Raw genomic sequence first — 18,794 nt, 5'->3', positions numbered from 1 at the left:
CATCCATGTGGAATGCTTTCGACATCTTGTAGAGTCCATGACCGATGAATTGAGGCTGTTCTGAGGGCACAAGGGGGGTGCAACTCAATATTAGGAAGAGGTTCCTAATGTTTGGTATACTCAGTGTGTATATATATATATATATATATATATATATATATAAAGAGAGAGAGAGAGTTTGTGTTCAGTGTCTGTGTGAGTGTGTGATCTAGCTGTCTACATAGTATGTGTGAGTCAATAGGACATGTAACATGATGGTCCGTTGATCCAGAGGTAAATAAAATCAATGAGGGAAGGATTGAGGCTGCAGCTGAGGAAGAGCTGCACTGAGGAAGAGAGAGCGAGAGGGAAGGAGAGAGGAAGGAGGCAGGGGGGTGAAGGGATCGATGGATAGTAGGATTTAGCTCATAACAGAAATAATTTACCAACGCAGCTTGTCAACAAGAATCGGGGGATGTTTAGTGCGTCACCTACTCAGTCACTTTTATAGTTCAGTAGAGAGAAAGAGAGAGAACTTCCATCTGTCTTTCTCTCTCTTTCTCTTTTTCTCTCTCTCTCCCTCCATCTTCTCTTTCGCTCCCTCTCTTTCTGTCTCTATATAACTCTCTCTTCTGTTCTCTCTCTCTACTCGGTCGCTCTCCTCTCCTATACCCTTGCACTCTCTCTCTCCATCTCTCTTCTTCTTTCTGTTTTATTCCAAATCTTATTTCTCCTATTTTCTCCTACTCTATTTCCCTGATTCCTCTCTCATTTCTCCTCTTCTCCTCTTCCCTTTGTCCCTCTTTTCACTTTCTAGCCTTTCTATTCTTCGAGGAAGCTGTTTCATACTGCGACAGTAGCTTAGTGTGTGTGTGTGTGTGTGTGTGTGTGTGTGTGTGTGTGTGTGTGTGTGTGTGTGTGTGTGTGTGTGTGTGTGTGTGTGTGTGTGTGTGTGTGTGTGTGTGTGTGTGTGTGTGTGTGTGTGTGTGTGTGCATGCGTGTGAGCCTCCGTGATTGTGCGTGTGTGTGCGTGTGTGTGTGCGCGCGCAGCAGCGCAGGCTCTAGTGTGAGATATAATACACATCGCTTTTCTGATTTAGGTTTATTAAAAAGAAAACTTGACTCAAACCATTTCTCACTGCGGCTCTCACATACAGAGCTGAGTGCCATTTCTTAACCAAGCACTCAATGTTCTGCACTGAATGTTCTCATGAGCTCCTTCTGTGCAAGGCTACATCTCCAGTCAACAACTGGAGCACATGTAAAACTGAGTGTGGGCAATTAGATTGGATGCGCAGAGAAAAATATTACGGTGATGTTATGGGGACGTTATGGTGAAAACCGTAGGCATGACATATGGTAAAATGTTTTTCTTAATCATATCACAATCAACTTTTACCAGTTAAATGTAGACACAAATAGAACACTTTTTGTATTACAATTTTTCAGAAATATTGTATTCAAATATGCAAATGAGGCCAAAGCTCATTAAATATTCGCATATCGCTCAAATCAATTTTTCTGAATAATGGATGAAGTCCGTCATAATATTTTGGTTTCATTTTGTTAAGACACTCCAGGACTGGACTTGTCCAGAGCAGATTGTGGATAAATTATTTTAAAAATCTTTCTGTCTGTAAAATACTAAAGACGTACGTAAAATGCATTTTTGGCGCATTTTTCCACAGATAATGTTCTATAGAATAAAAATGTATAACATATCAACAATTCCCTTTGGGCAAGTCTGGAGAATATACATTATCTAAGGATAACTACACAACATCTGGTGAATGCAAATGGTTCTGAAGCTGAGAAAAAATTAGGAATAGTCTGAGTTTTGGGAAATGGCAACCTCTATGGGCTAGGCGGGACGAATTCGTCCCACCTACGTAACAGCCACTTGAAGCCTGTGGCGCGATTTTTAAAACCTTAAAAATCCTATTACTTCAATTTCTCAAACATATGACTATTTTACAGCTATTTAAAGACAAGACTCTCGTTAATCTAACCACACTGTCCGATTTCAAAAAGGCTTTACAACGAAAGCAAAACATTAGATTATGTCAGCAGAGTACCAAGCCAGAAATAATCAGACACCCATTTTTCAAGCTAGCATATAATGTCACCAAAACCCAGAAGACAGCTAAATGCAGCACTAACCTTTGATGATCTTCATCAGATGACAACCCTAGGACATTATGTTATACAATACATGCATGTTTTGTTCAATCAAGTTCATATTTATATCAAAAACTAGCTTTTTACATTAGCATGTGACGAAACTTCCGGGGAATTCGCTAACATTTTACAAAATTACTCACGATAAACGTTCACAAAAAGCATAACAATTATTTTAAGAATTATAGATAGACCTCCTCTATGCACTCGATATGTCCGATTTTAAAATAGCTTTTTGGTGAAAGCACATTTTGCAATATTCTAAGTACATAGCCCAGGCATCACGGGCTAGCTATTTAGACACCCGGCAAGTTTAGCACTCACCATAATCATATTTACTATTATAAAAGTTTGATTACCTTTCGTTGTCTTCGTCAGAATGCACTCCCAGGACTGCTACTTCAATAACAAATGTTGGTTTGGTCCAAAATAATCCATCGTTATATCCGAATAGCGGCGTTTTGTTCGTGCGTTCCAGACACTATCCGAAATGGTAAAGAAGGGTCGTGCGCATGGCGCAATTCGTGACAAAAAATTCTAAATATTCCATTACCGTACTTCGAAGCATGTCAACCGCTGTTTAAAATCAATTTTTACGCCATTTTTCTCGTAGAAAAGCGATAATATTCCGACAGGGAATCTCCTTTTCGGCAAACAGAGGAAAAAAATCACAAAGGCGGGGGCGGTCGGGTCACGCGCCTAAGCCCAGAGTCCCTTGATCGGCCACTTGAGAAAGGCGATAATGTGTTTCAGCCTGGGGCTGGGATGACGACATTCTGTTTTTTCCCGGGCTCTGAGCGCCTATGGACGACGTAGGAAGTGTCACGTTAGAGCAGAGATCCTTAGTAAAAGATAGAGATGGAAAAGAAGTTCAAGAAATGGTCAGACAGGCCACTTCCTGTAAAGGAATCTCTCAGGTTTTGACCTGCCATTTGAGTTCTGTTATACTCACAGACACCATTCAAACAGTTTTAGAAACTTTAGGGTGTTTTCTATCCATATGTAATAAGTATATGCATATTCTAGTTACTGGGTAGGAGTGGTAACCAGATTAAATCGGGTATGTTTTTTATCCAGCCGTGTCAATACTGCCCCCTAGCCCTAACAGGTTTTAAAAATAAGTACACTGAATGTAGACTATGAAATGACAAAGCCTATGTAGACCCAATCACCATCTCTTCAAAGTAAGTTACTTTGAAATGTTTTTATAAATTATGTGTAATTCAATGTAGTGAGCTTTTAAATTATTGATATATGTCCATTTTAAAGTGGTTAAAATTCATTAACATTTTGCGGACGGTAGTATGATAAACTAAAGAAAATATACATTTTAATGAAGTTTATGACATTTTTGTGTTTACTTTATGAAAAAAACTAGTATTAATGGACCAAATAACAACAAATGTCAAAATGGATAGGTACTGTAGATGACCCTGTGGTGCCTGGCATTAAGTCGCTGTCATTATTTAGATAACCCTATTTAAGACCTTTTTTATGTTGGTGAGAAATACATCAAGATACAAATTCTATTAAGGTACCCAGCAAATGGTCAAGATACCACTGCATTCCCAGAATGTAAGTAGGGATGTTCTGTGAAGGTTCAAATTACTCATTTCCTAAAAAAATAAAATAATCCCCACTTTTGTAATTTTACAATTTGTAAATGTATTTTAAATGTATAACTGTTTTTTTTGTTTTTTTTTACCGATCGTTGCATGCATTTCGCCACACCTGCAATAACATCTGCTAAATATGTGTATGTGACCAATAACATTTTATTTTATTGTATTTGTCCTCATAAATTACCAAGGGCTCAATTCAATCCTTTGTACTGAAGATCTTTGCTATAGCGCCATTGAAATGTAAACGTAATTTCTAAATGAGAAGACATATGCAGCTTTTACTGTGAATGCAGGCTCCACGAACATTGGAATATTGCCTTAAAATGTCAATTGCGCTAAAGCGCGAATCTTCAGTGCTACGGATTTAATCGAGCCCTAACACAGCTCCTCTTCTCTGTAGTTGTGCTGTTTCTCAAATGGTGATGGTGTTTGTGGCAATAAACAATTGAGCAAAAGCTGCAGCCAGAGGAAAGTATCGGTGCCAAACGCTGGAGCTAAGTGACTGATCGGCAAAACGCTTTGTTTGGTTAAAACATCATCCATCTCAATGCATAAGAATAGGAAACCTCAATAACTATATTGATCACAGAAACCTTTGGAAAAGGCTGAGGTCAATTGTGGTTTACCTGTAAAAAGTTGCCTGATGTTGATCGATTTTACATTTTCCGATTTTTTCCACCTTCTTTCTCTACTTTGTTTTGCCCTTTTCTTTTCTTTTCTTTGAAAAGTTGAAGAATTTTTCCCAAAATAAAATAAAAAACAATTCAAGGCGAATGGGATGTGCTGTGTCTATCATCATTGATAAACGCCAGATTTCTTTAGACACGTAATAATACAATATATGTGGAGGCTGCTGAGGGGAGGACGGCTCATAATAATGGCTGGAAAGGTGTCAATAGAATGGCATCAAACACATGGAAACCATGTGTTTGTACTTGATACCATTCCACACAGTCCACTACAGTCATTACCACGAGACTGTCCTCCCCAATTAAGGTACCACCAACCTCCAGTGTATGGGATCTATAACCTTCTAAGAGAGAGAGAGAGAGGAGAGGAGAGAGAAGGAAGCTGAGATAAAAATAAAGATATTTATCTGACACACACAGGGGGAGTGAGTGAGAGAGACAGACAGGGGAACTGGTCAAGATTAAGAGTGAGTGATGAGAAAGAAAGAGAAAGACAGTGAGAGAGAAAGATAGAGTTAGAGAGAGAGAGAGCGAGAGAGAGAGGCTGTGGGTGGTCTGGTAAGGTAGGGCGGTTGAAAAGCTGAGGGAAGAAATTCCCATGTCAGTGAAGAGAGCTGAGATATATTATTAAAACCTGTAATTCAAATCAAAGGTTATAATCCAAAATGTATCAGTTAATTGATCTTTGGTCGTTCTCTTTCAGGAGAGACATTTAGACCCCCCCACACCCCCCATTTCGAATGTGTCGGAATGTGTAGTTCAAATCAAATTTTATTGGTCACATACACATATTTAGCAGATGTTTAGCGGGTGTAGCAAAATGCTTGTATTCCTAGCTCCAGCAGTGCTGTAATATCTACCAATTCACACAAATCTAAAAGTAAAAGAATGGAATTAAGAAATATATAAATCTTAGGATGCAATATCAGAGTGGCATTGACTAAAATACAGTAGAATAGAATACAGTGTATATACATATGAAATGAGTAAAGCAGTATGTAAACATTAATAAAGTGACCAGTGATTCCATGTCTATGTATATAGGGCAGCAGCCTCTAAGGTGCAGGATTGAGTAACCGGGTGGTAGCTATATTAAGTGATGGCTAGCGTGTGTGTGTGTGTGTGTGTGTGTGTGTGTGTGTGTGTGTGTGTGTGTGTGTGTGTGTGTGTGTGTCTGACTGTCAAGCCATGTTCCACTGTTACGCACGCCTCTAGTAAGAGGGAACGCAACACCCTGCTACAACTCAACTCTCCATGGTGTGAAAGAGGTATGGACTGTAGGTGTGAGTAAGAATGACAAAAAGGCAGAGAATACTGTTTACAGGGAATTTATTCCTTCACACGATAAGTTTGGGGAAAAGGGGCTGGACGGAACCAAAGCAAAGAAAGTAAATATCAAAGCCCCCTCTCCTACCTTACCTGCCTACCCACTACTTAACTAGCACCACCTGGTACACTAACCAAAATACAGGGGATGGTCCGACCAGGTCCTCTTGCCTAAGCACTCCCTAGGTGCATTCCCCTTCCCCCTAGGAACAAATTAAACAGAAACACAAATGTAAGTAACAATTCCAATAATCCAAACACTGCGTCCTATTGACACACAACAGACTTATCCAATCAGCTACCTCACCAACACATCTCTCTCTCTCTCTCTCTCTCTCTCTCTCTCTCTCTCTCTCTCTCTCTCTCTCTCTCTCTCTCTCTCTCTCTCTCTCTCTCTCTCTCTCTCTCTCTCTCTCTCTCTCTCTCTCTCTCTCTCTCTCTCTCTCTCTCTCAGCAATCATCTCTCCCCTTAGCAACAGAACACCGGCTTTTAAAGCTTCAGAAGGAGTTGTTAATTGGAGACAGCTACGTCCTGACGAGGAGGCGGGGTCAGCTCTCCAATCAGTAATGGGGCCGACCAATCAGCTGCTTGGAGAATTTCAGGAAGTCATTTCCTGAAATACATACAAATACACAAACCACAACACAGAAACTGGGGAACGTAACATCCACTAAATAAAGAGTGTGTCTTGTAATGATCAAACAGTCTGCTTATCTACCATGAGAGCTGATAGGATATCCCTTTCCATGTAGGATCACACACACACACACACAGTTTCTCTATTTCATCAGCTATTTTCACAATTTTGTATGCCCTGTGTTACTGCTGTGTGTGTGTGTGTGTGAGTGTGTGTGAGTGAGTGAGTGAGTGTATGTGTGTGTGACTGCTGTCTGTCTGCTGTGTGTGTTGATTAGATTTGAGCATCTCTCTCCTGGCATTTTATTGAGGGACAGAGAGACAGGGCATTTATTGCTTGTGTCATTTCTCATTCTTAACACTTGTGGGTTTTTATTGCAAAACCGTGGGTGATCATTTAACTCAATTTAAATAGACAGACCAAACTGAGTTTTTGTCTCGTGTCTCTCTCTGTTTCGACCCATCCTCCTTCCCTTTCCCATCCTTCTGTTTCTTCACTCTCTCACACTGTAGCAGTAGTTCCCAACCCTCCCCACATTTGCGGTGTGTTCAGCAGGACCCAACGCTTTGGAACGTTCAGATAGAAATATGCTATGTACAACAAACATGCCTCTATGGCATGTATAATAATAACGAATCACATCCTCTCTATTGGTGGCATTTCTTTCTGCAACGTTCGACAACGTTTGGCTACTGAAGGTGGCCCTGTTGGTCCCCGAGGACAGGGTTGGGAAATCACGTGTGGTCTCTTATTTTAAATGGTACACACACACACTAATGTGTTCTATATAGTGCCAAATAAGGGTTCTTTGACTTTTAACCATAGTGGATCCCTTTTTGGTGCAATATACATTAGAACTACAGTATTTCCTACGGTCCTATAAAGAACCATTAATAAAATATGTTAGATAGCACCAAAAAAGGGTTCTGCTATGGTTACAACCCTTTTGGGGGCTATGTTGAACTCTTTCTTATGGTGCTTTATAGAATCTTTATGGACAATGGTTCTATAAAGAAGTTCTTTATCGATCCTTTTGATGAACCATACAAGGTTTTTTATTCTGGTCAGCCATATTATATTGTTAATATTCCATCCATGTTATTATTGTGTTAATTGACAAGTTGTATCAGGTGTGCTAGGAGAGGTTTGATAACCACTGATTTAGACGTCCGTTCTCAGTTGACACAAGGCCATAGGTCAGTCTTTCACAAGACACCATCACTGGCCACAGTCATATATTTATATAACATGTAATATCATAACACAACACATTAGATCAACTGGAATGACACTCTCACTCACAGTTTCACAAATACAGATGTCAGCAAATCACCCGCTGCTGCCCCGACATTTTAATTATCACTAAAAGAGGAAAGAATCATATTCTCAACTGCAAAGAACAATTGAAGGGCTCAAAAGGTTATTTGGGTCAGTATGGTTCCACATAGAACCATCACCCTTCCCAAAGAACCCTTGAGGAACTCTCTTTTCTTAGTGTGTACTCAGCTTTGTACACTGCTTGGCCAATAATGATGAACCATTCTCTTTCCCTTTCCCTCTCTCTCTCTTCAGGGTAACCAAGAGGCACCAGCCCCCCCTGAAGCGATGGCCCAGCCCTACCCACCAGCCCAGTACCCCCCTCCCCCCCAGAACGGTATCCCAGCAGAGTACACTGCCCCGCACCCTCCTCACCCCCACCCGCCGGCAGACTACACGGGGCAGAGCGCAGTGGCTGAGCACGCCCTAACGCTGTACGCAGCCACACAGACACACAGCGAACAACCCGGCAATGAGAACAACACACCCACCCTCACCGCCACTACAGTATCGGTGAGTGACGATTGTCATGCACACACACAAACGTGCATGCAAGTACAGACACAATGCCCCGTGAACACACACTCATGCATACACGCACATGCACACGCACACACACACACACACACACACACACACACACACACACACACACACACACACACACACACACACACACTACCTCCACCGTAAAAAGGCAATATCTTCAGATTTAGTAGGTCTGTGAAAGTTGAAAGAGTGAAGAAAAAGATGGGGGAGAAAAAAGGGGATAAAGCTTCATCCTTGATAAGGCTCACTCTTCCTCTGCCATCTTTTTAAATTGCCGTTAAATTTAATTTAGTTCTCGTTTTCCTCACCGCTGTCTGGACAGATCTGCCAGGCACTGGCTTAATGGAGAGAGAGAGAGAGAGATACGAAGAGAGAGAGAAAGGGAGAGAGAGAGACAGAGATAGGGAGATAGAGAGGGTGAGAGAACGAGCGAGAGAGAAAGAAAGCGAGAGAGAGAGACAGAGAGAGAGAGAGAGAGAGAGAGAGAGAGAGAGAGAGAGAGAGAGAGAGAACGACGAGAGAGAGAGAGAGAGAGAGATTGTCAGGACAGGGTTGACCATGACCAGTCAGTCTTCTGAAGCCTCTCTCTTTTGCTCTTTCAGACCAGAGTTCAGACAGCCTTACATGAAATATTTACTCTGCCCCAAACCCTGAAACTCAACTTCAAATCAGAGTAGAGGGCTGGAGAGAGAAAAAGAAGAGCTGAGAGAAAGAAGAATAAGAGAGAGAAATAAAGTTTGGCATGAGAGTTCTGTTAGGAACAAGCTTTAGGGTTTATCTACTTGGCCTATATGTACTGAGCTACACACACACACACACACACACACACACACACACACACACACACACACACACACTAATAACTCAGTAGAAAAATCTCTTGGCATATTTATGTTCCGGACTCTGACATTGCTTGTTCTGATATTTCTTCATTTCTTGCTTCTTGTTCTTTTTTGTTAACTTTTTTTCTTGGGATTATTTGTGTACCATTTACTGCACTGCTGGAGCTAGAAACACAAGCATTTCTGCTTTAATATCTGCTAATCTGTGTTCACGACTAATACATTTTGATTTGATTTAAAGCACAGTCTTATGACAGGCTATAACTTGCCAATGAGGTCTCCTGTTACTTTTGCTCTCGCTCTCACGCACGCACACTCACACACGCATTCACACACACACACACACACACACACACACACACACACACACACACACACACACACACACACACACACACACACACACACACACACACCGCACATGGACATCTAAGGTTTTCATTAGCATCACCCTTCCACACATGATATGTTCTGTTCCTTTCTTCATAACTGGTTTAGGAGCCTTCAATCTGTTTTAGTACACAGACCAGTAATTGACTTTGACAGAAATAGATTCCGGTACTTATTTTGGGTTCCGGTACTGTTTATATTTAGGTGCAGGAGCTCCACATTACTTTTGAGCTAATATTGTATAAGAGATACAAGAGCTCAAGCAGTAGACCATTGGCGGTGCCGGTCCTCAGCTCCAGTGAGCTCCTGCCCAAGTCAAGCACTGCCACAGGCAATATAGAAGCTGGAGAGTAGGAAGCTATTGTCAATGTTTGTCAGACTGTTTTAAATTGACAGTCACTTTAGAGAGTTTGGACATTGTAAGTGCAGCACAGTAGAGGAGCAGTGTGCTGGGGACCGTAGAGTGGTCACTTTACAGATATTTGGCTATTGTGTTTTACAGTTGGAGAGAGAGAGTGGGAGAGAATTTTGAGTCAGGGAACAGAGAGAGAGATTGGAGTTGTCGTGAGAGGCTGCTAACGAGACAGAAAGAAGGGATCTAGTGCACCACCTAAGAGGTATAGGGTAGATGTGTGTGTAGGTGTTTTCACCTGTGTGAGTGGGTGGGACTCCTCCCTGTGGACAGGCAGACATACTGACAGACTGCACACGTGCGCACACACACACACACACACACACACACACACACACACACACACACACACACACACACACACACACACACACACACACAGGCACACACACACACAGGCACACACACACACACATACCGTTCCGGTGGTGGCAGACAGCAGAGGGGAAGCCTGGGCTGGTTGTGTATGATAATGTTCATGTCATTACAGACTCGTGCCGCATCAGTGCTCTCCAACTCTCATAGTGGAGATTGGGGAATAACCATGGCACAGTTCAGCACAAGAGCCTGGGGTGAGCTCAGGTGGAGAGCCATAGGCACTGTTTTGTGTGGACCCTTTCAACAGGCATCCATCATTCCTGTCTGTCTCTCTGTCTAACTCAATCAGATAGTGTTAGCAATGGTTCCATCACATAGCTTCTACCTATCCAGTCATTTAGAGGAAGAAAGGATGCATTCAAACAGAGAGAGAAAGAGAGAGGGAGAAAGAGGGAGAGGGAGAGAAGTAGAGAGAGAGACATGGACAGAGGGAGAGGGGTAGAGAGAGAGACATGGAGAGAGAGGGAGAGAAGTAGAGAGAGAGAGACATGGGTAGAGAGAAGGGAGAAAAGTAGAGAGAGACATAGAGAGACAAGTAGAGAGAGAGAGAGAGAGAGAGAGGGGAGAGAAGTAGAGAGAGAGAGACGAGAGAGAGAGAGAGAGAGAGAGAGAGACATAGAGAGAGAGAGCGGGAGAGAAGAAGAGAGAGAGGGGGGAGAAGTAGAGAGAGAGAAATTGAGAGAGGGAGAGGGAGAGAAGTAGAGAGAGAGACATGGAGAGAGAGGGAGAGGAGTAGAGAGAGAAACATGGAGAGAGAGGTAGAGAGAGAGATAAATGGAGAGAGAGGGAGAGAAGTAGAGAGAGAGAGCTTTGGAGAGAGAGGGAGAGAAGTAGAGAGAGAGACATGGAGAAAGAGGGAGAGGGAGAGAAGTAGAGAGAGAGACATGGAGAGAGAGGGAGAGAAGTAGAGAGAGAGACATGGAGAGAGAGGGAGAGAAGTAGTAGAGAGAGACAAGTAGAGAGGGAGAGAAGTAGAGAGAGAGACATGGAGAGAGAGGGAGAGAAGTAGAGAGAGAGACATGGAGAGAGGGAGAGAAGTAGTAGAGAGAGAAGTAGAGAGGGAGAGAAGTAGAGAGAGAGAAATTGAGAGAGAGGGAGAGAAGTAGAGAGAGAGACATGGAGAGAGAGAGGGAGAGGGAGAGGGAGAGAAGTAGAGAGAGAGAGACATGGAGGGAGAGAAGTAGAGAGAGAGACATGGAGAGAGAGAGGGAGAGGGAGAGAAGTAGAGAGAGACATGGAGAGGGAGAGAGAGAGACATGGAGGGAGAGAATTAGAGAGAGAGACATGGAGAGGGAGAGGGAGAGAAATAGAGAGAGAGAGAAATGGAGAGAGAGGGAGAGGGAGAGAGAAACATGGAGAGAGAGGGAGAGAAGTAGAGAGAGAGAAACATGGAGAAAGAGGGAGAGAAGTAGAGAGAGAGACATGGAGAGGGAGAGAAGTAGAGAGAGAGACATGGAGAGAGAGGGAGAAAAGTAGAGAGAGACATGGAGAGAGATGGAGAGGGAGAGATAAACATGGAGAGAGAGGGAGAGGGAGAGACGTAGAGAGAGAGACATGGAGAGAGAGGGAGAGAAGTAGAGAGAGAGAGACATGGAGAGAGGGAGATAAGTAGAGAGAGAGACATGGAGAGAGATGGAGAGAGAAACATGGAGAGAGAGGGAGAGAAGTAGAGAGAGAGAGAGACATGGAGAGAAAGGGAGAGGGAAAGAGAAACATGGAGAGAGATGGAGAGGGAGAGAAGTAGAGAGAGAGAGACATGGAGAGAGATGGAGAGGGAGAGAAGTAGAGAGAGAGACAGGGAGAGAGAGATACTTTGCTTCCCAACTCTACTTCTCCCCACAGGAGAGGAGCGAGAGAGGAAAGAGAGAGGGGGATTAAGGGGGAGGGAGAGAGTGATTACAAGCTTCACTCTGTCGATTGACATGCATGATCAGGGGCGGAGTCGGTTTTTTGGGGGCAGCGTTCACTTTTGTCCTCATGGTCATTGCGTTCCACTTAGCGGGGAAGTCCACCTTGTGTAGTGTATATCCACTAGCAGACTTGGGGAGGCAGAGTAGCTTACCAAGCAAGAGGGGCTGAGGCGCTCTTTGACTCTAGCTAGCGACGACATTTGTTCTCCAGTGTTATTAGTTATATTACAGCCTTTTTGTTTACTGAGGTGTTTGCTTTTCGACGCTACTTTTTAGCCACAGAAGCAAACTTCTATATGAATTGCAATTGCTAGAGCTTCAACAGCAAGTGTTTGAACTGCCCTTACAACTCAGGAAGAGAAAGGGAAGAAAAGGACTGAGAAAATGGAAAGTTTGTCCACTGAACACTACAAGAGGGGAAGATGAAGAACACGTCTCTTGTCCAACCTGTGCGAAGCGTTATTTTCTTCGGACGTCGGTTGCCAGATTTGACGACTTGCTTCAGTGGCGTTGGAATTGTCCATTTTGTTCAGGAGCTTAGGCAGTGAGTAATAAGGGCTTTTTCTCAATGGTCCTGATGGCACTCTTCCCTTTCTCTTCTGCGATGCGATGTACCGCTTCACCATGATCGACGTGGGTGCATATGGTTGGGAGGGAGATGCGGAAATCTTCTCACAAAGCAAGTTCGGTTCCCAACTCATTGCAGGCCAGCTGCTGCTACCAAGACCAGAGTGCTTGCCGGGGGCCCAAACATGAGCCCATATGTCTTGGCGGGAAACGAGGCATTCCCTCTGAGGGTAAACCTGATGCGACCATATCCAGGTAAGATACGCTCAGTACATGTGAATATAGATACGATGGGAAAATTATACCAATATAAACATTGTAATTGTATGCCTCACATAAACGTGATCTGGCATCCCAGTAAGAGGATAGGGGCCTATGTCCAAAACATAGTCTACACAGTTGTTACAGTACACATTTGATAGCCTTCATGTTCCTTTCCGGTGCTAATGGAAATGTTTATTTTATTCAAAGGTTTCCGAGAACTGCTTTGGGATGGAGGATCGTGGGACGAGTCCTTGAGGTTGCCCCAGAGAAAGTTGTGAAGGCCGACTGCCTTTGCACCATAGACACTGCAGACACTGACAGCACAGAGTCATCAACACGGTACAGTACATCCACCTCACGTTTGTTGACCACTCCACACCCACTGGGGACCTGCGTCCGGGTGAGTTGTGACAGGTGGCACCGGCTTCCTGGACAGGGTAAACAGAGACAGGGCAACCAGAGTTGCTATAGACCTCAAGGACTACTTCCTCACACCAGCTGGTCGAGTGGCTTTCCAGGATGCTGCTATCACGCATGGCAACCTACAGTAAATGTTGGCGTGTGGTTTGGAAATCATGTGCGCACATACAGTGCCTTCAGAAAGTATTCACACCCCTTGACTTTTTCCACGTTGTTGTGTTACAGCCTGAATTGATAATATTGAGAATTTTTATAAATGGCCTGCACACAATATCCAATAATGTCAAAGTGGAATTCAGTTTTTCAAAATGTTTACAAATGAATAAGTATTCAACCCCTTTGTTATGCCAAGCCTAAATAAATTGAGGAGTAAAAATGTGCTTAACAAGTCACATAATAAGTTGTGTGCAATACTCATCACTCTGTGTGCAATAATAGTGTTTGACATGATTTTTGAATGACTACCTCCTCTCTGTACCCCACACATACAATTATCAGTAAGGTCCCTCAGTCGAGCAGTGAATTTCAAACAGAGATTCAACCACAAAACCAGGGAGGTTTTTGATTGGTAGATGGGTCATAATAAAATAAAAACAGACATTGAATATTTCTTTGAGCAGGGTGAAGTTATTAATTACACTTTGGATGGTGTATCAATACACCCAGTCACTACAAAGATACAGGCGTCCTTCCTAACTCAGTTGCCTGAGAGGAAGGAAACCGCTAAGTGATTTCACGATTAGGCCAATGGTGACTTTAAAACAGATACGGAGTTTAATGGCTGTGATAGGAGGAATCAACTGAGGATGGCTCAACAACATTGTAGTTACTTCACAATAATAATCTAATTGACAGAGTGAAAAAAAGGAAGCCTGTACAGAATAAAAAATATTCCAAAACATGCATCCTGTTTGCAACAAGGTACTAAAGTAATACTGCAAAAAAATGGACAAAGCAATTAACCTTTTGTCCTGAATATAAAATGCTATGTTTGGGGCAAATCCAATATTACACATTACTGAGTACCACTCTCCATATTTTCAAGCATAATGGTGGCTGCATTATGTTATGGTTATGCTTGTAATCATTAAGGACTGCCAAGTTTTTCAGGATAAAAAAAAGAAACGGAATACAGCAAAGCACAGGCAAAATCCTAGAAAACCTGGTTCAGTCTGCTTTCCACCAGACATTGGGAGATGAATTTACCTTTCAGCAGGACAATAACCTAAAACACAAAGTCAAATCTACACTGGAGTTGCTTACCAAGAAAGAAAATGTTCCTGATTGGCCGAGTTAAAGTTTTGACTTAAATCTGCTTGGAAATCTATAGCAAGACCTGAAAATGGTTCTCTAGCAATGATCAACAAGCAATTTGAGTATTTAGAAAATAGTAACGGGCAAATGTTGCACAATCCAGGTGTGGAAAGCTCTTAGAGACTAACCTGGAAAGACTCACAGCTGTAATCACTGCCAAAGGTGATTCTAACATGTATTGACTCAGGGGGTTGAATACCTATCTAATCTAGATATATTAGTGTTTCATTTTTATAAGTGTTTAACCAATGTTAGAATTTTTCTTCCAATTTGACATTACAGAATATTTTGTGTAGATCGTTGACAAATAATGACATTTAAATCTATTTTAATCCCACTTTCTAACACAATAAAATTTGGAAAAGTCAAGAGGTGTGAATACTTTCTGAAGGCACTGGTTGATGGTTTAGCTGTTTGGATTATGCTGTTTTGACACTTTACAAATCACAATAAAGACATAATAACAGTCACTTCATCCTTGTGTTGTTATTTTTGTCATACATCTGTTGAATGGTAGACCCTGAAGACATTTACCTAACGTGTTATGTGTAGTGGCCTTTCAATGAGGACATTCCTGCTATAATACACGGCTGGTACAGTACATGGGTGAGGATGGCTGTCCAGCTCTAGACATTAAAGACCTCCAAGACATTAACCTCATCTGTATAACTCAAAGTTTACTGAGTGACAGATTCAGAACAGTAATGTTTTCTGCTACAAGTACAGCTGACCAGACGAAGACATTTGCAGACCTTTTAGATATTTATTTAAAACAATGTAAAACACAGGGTGCCAGTAAGGAGATCATTTTGCCATGTCAAATGAAAGGTGCACTAAGAAGACTGTGGTCTCAAAAGGGGAAATAAGAGAAAAAAACACAAAGTTAACCAGTAAATTACCTACCACCTTAACATGTGATTGAGAAAATAACTAAGTATAAACATGTAAAAACCTACAGTAAATTACCAACCACCTTAACGTGTGAGTGAGAAAATAACAAAATATATTTAAAAAAAACTGTAAATTACCTACCACCTTAACATGTGAATGAGAAAATAAAATTTTTTTTTTTTAAACAGGCAAAAAAAAAGTTATTACCCAGTAAAAAAGTTATTAAAGAAAACATGTTAACATACATCTCTACAAATGTGTTTAAAACACCTGTTTTGGGGGTGAGATGGAGGGCTCTGTCTAATTTGAGAGAGGACAGAGAGGACACACATCACTGATTGATGGTAAAAGTTTAAAAAAAGAATGAAAGTACATCGTCATGTCCCTGACAAATGGGATACATTGATCAGGAGGAATAGCATGACGTCGTAGACAGCCTTTGCTGGACATTGCCGATGTTTCTCTAACTCTTCTTTAGCTCATCGACCCGCTGCATAATGTCAGTGTCCAAAGGATCCTCAGCTGTTTATTTATTTCTTATTTCACCTTTATTTAACCAGGTAGGCCAGTTGAGAACAAGTTCTCATTTACAACTGCGACCTGGCCAAGATAAAGCAAAGCAGTGCGACAAAAACAACAACACAGAATTACACATGGAATAAATAAACGTACAGTCAATAACACAATAGAAAAAAAGAGAAAAAAATAACAAAGAATCTGTATACCGTGTGTGTGAATGAAGTAAGGAGGTAAGGCAATAAATAGGCCAATAGTGCTGAAGTAATTACAATTTAGCAATTTACACTGGAGTGATATATGTGCAGATGAGGATGTGCAAGTAGAAATACTGGTGTGCAAAAGAGCAGAAAAACAAATATGGGGAAGAGGTAGGTAGTTGGTTGGATGGGCTATTTACAGATGGGCTGTGTACAGCTGCAGCGATCGGTAAACTGCTCTGACAGCTGACTCTTAAAGTTAGCAAGAGAGATATAAGTCTCCAAATTCAGTGATTTTTGTAATTCGTTCCAGTCATTGACAGCAGAGAACTGGAAGGAAAGGCGGCCGAATGAGGTGTTGGCTTTGGGAATGACCAATGAAATATACCTGTTGGTACTACGGGTGGTACGGGTGGGTGTGCTATGGGTGGGTGTTGCTATGGTGACCAGTGAGCTGAGATAAGGCGGAGCTATACCTAGCAAAGACTTATAGATTACTTGGAGCCAGCTGTCCTCCTCTTCTGACCACTGGAGCTTAGTCGGGGAGATGGGGCGGAGGTTGATGGAGTTGCAGGGCAGAGGGCAAGGGTGTGCCTGGACGGTGCATTTGGGTGTTGGTGAGAAGGGCCTGGACTCTGAGGAGAGGGGCCAGGGAGGTGATGAACCGGGCCAGGGAGGTGATGAACCAGGCCAGGGAGATGGTGAACCAAGGGGCAATGAACAACCTGTACGGCTCTCGGGCTCAGCTCTGTCTCTGGCCAGTCCAAAACACCATCCCCTCCAACAATCTGCACACAATAACACCATAATGGCAAAGTGAAAACAGTTTTTTTTCTGCTAATGTATTAAAAATAAAAACAGAAATACCTTATTTACATAAGTCTTTACAGTGGGGGAAAAAAGTATTTGATCCCCTGCTGATTTTGTACATTTGCCCACTAACAAAGAAATGATCAGTCTATAATTTTAATAGTAGGTTAATTTGAACAGTGAAAGACAGAATAACAACAAAAAAATCCAGAAAAACACATGTCAAAAATGTTATAAAATGATTTGCATTTTAATGAGGGAAATAAGTATTTGACCCCTCTGCAAAACATGACTTAGTACTTGGTGGCAAAACCCTTGTTGGCAATCACAGAGGTCAGACGTTTCTTGAAGTTGGCCACCAGGTTTGCACACATCTCAGGAGGGATTTTGTCCCACTCCTCTTTGCAGATCTTCTCCAAGTCATTAAGGTTTCGAGGCTGACGTTTGGCAACTGGAACCTTCAGCTCCCTCCACAAATTTTCTATGGGATTAAGGTCTGGAGACTGGCTAGGCCACTCAAGGACCTTAATGTGCTTCTTCTTGAGCCATTCCTTTGTTGCCTTGGCCATGTGTTTTGGGTCATTGTCATGCTGGAATACCCATTCACGACCCATTTTCAATGCCCTGGCTGAGAGAAGGAGGTTCTCACCCAAGATTTGACGGTACATAGCCCCGTCCATCGTCCCTTTGATGCGGTGAAGTTGTCCTGTCCCCTTAGCAGAAAAACACCCCCAAAGCATAATGTTTCCACCTCCATGTTTGACGGTGGAGATGGTGTTCTTGGGGTCATAGGCAGCATTCCTCCTCCTCCAAACGCGGCGAGTTGAGTTGATGTCAAAGAGCTCCATTTTGGTCTCATCTGACCACAACACTTTCACCAGTTGTCCTCTGAGTCATTCAGATGTTCATTGGAAAACATCAGACGGGAATGTATATGTATTCCCGTGTGGCTCAGTTGGTAGAGCATGGTGATGGCAAAACCAGGGTTGTGGGTTCGTTTCCCATGGGGGACCAGTACAGAGAAAAACATTTATGAAATGTATGCATTCACTACTGTAAGTCGCTCTGGATAAGAGTGTCTGCTAAATGACTAAAATGTAAATGTATTCTTGAGCAGGGGGACCTTGTGGATGCTTCAGTCCTTCACGGCGTAGTGTGTTACCAATTGTTTTCTTGGTGACTATGGTCCCAGCTGCCTTGAGATCATTGACAAGATCCTCCCGTGTAGTTCTGGGCTGATTCCTCACCGTTCTCATGATCATTGCAACTCCACGAGGTGAGATCTTGCATGGAGCCCCAGGCCGAGGGATGTTGACAGTTCTTTTGTGTTTCTTCCATTTGCGAATAATCGCACCAAATGTTGTCACCTTCTCACCAAGCTGCTTGGCGATGGTCTTGTAGCCCATTCCAGCCTTGTGTAGGTCTACAATCTTCTCCCTGACATCCTTGGAGAGCTCTTTGGTCTTGGCCATGGTGGAGAGTTTGTAATCTGATTGATTGATTGCTTCTGTGGACAGGTGTCTTTTTTACAGGTAACAAGCTGCGGTTAGGAGCACTCCCTTTAAGAGTGTGCTCCTAATCT

The 18,794-nt window shown here is 42.5% G+C and overlaps 1 protein-coding gene across 6 annotated transcripts in view; it reads left to right on the top strand.

Annotated features, from left to right (window-relative positions):
* rbfox3a (RNA binding fox-1 homolog 3a) overlaps positions 1 to 18,794 on the top strand; it is a 744,884-nt gene that overhangs the window by 664,292 nt on the left and 61,798 nt on the right. For all 6 annotated transcript variants that reach the window (XM_014212871.2, XM_014212853.2, XM_014212878.2 and 3 more), the window contains one exon: positions 8,005 to 8,262. In XM_014212871.2, the coding sequence (XP_014068346.1) occupies positions 8,005 to 8,262 (258 nt within the window). The remainder of the gene's footprint in view (positions 1 to 8,004; positions 8,263 to 18,794) is intronic.

This window comes from Salmo salar, chromosome ssa01, assembly GCF_905237065.1.
Source record: "Salmo salar chromosome ssa01, Ssal_v3.1, whole genome shotgun sequence".
NCBI classification, from domain to species: domain Eukaryota; kingdom Metazoa; phylum Chordata; class Actinopteri; order Salmoniformes; family Salmonidae; genus Salmo; species Salmo salar.
The sequence above is the reverse complement of the archived record's forward strand: the minus strand, read 5'-3'. Positions and strand labels throughout refer to the sequence as shown.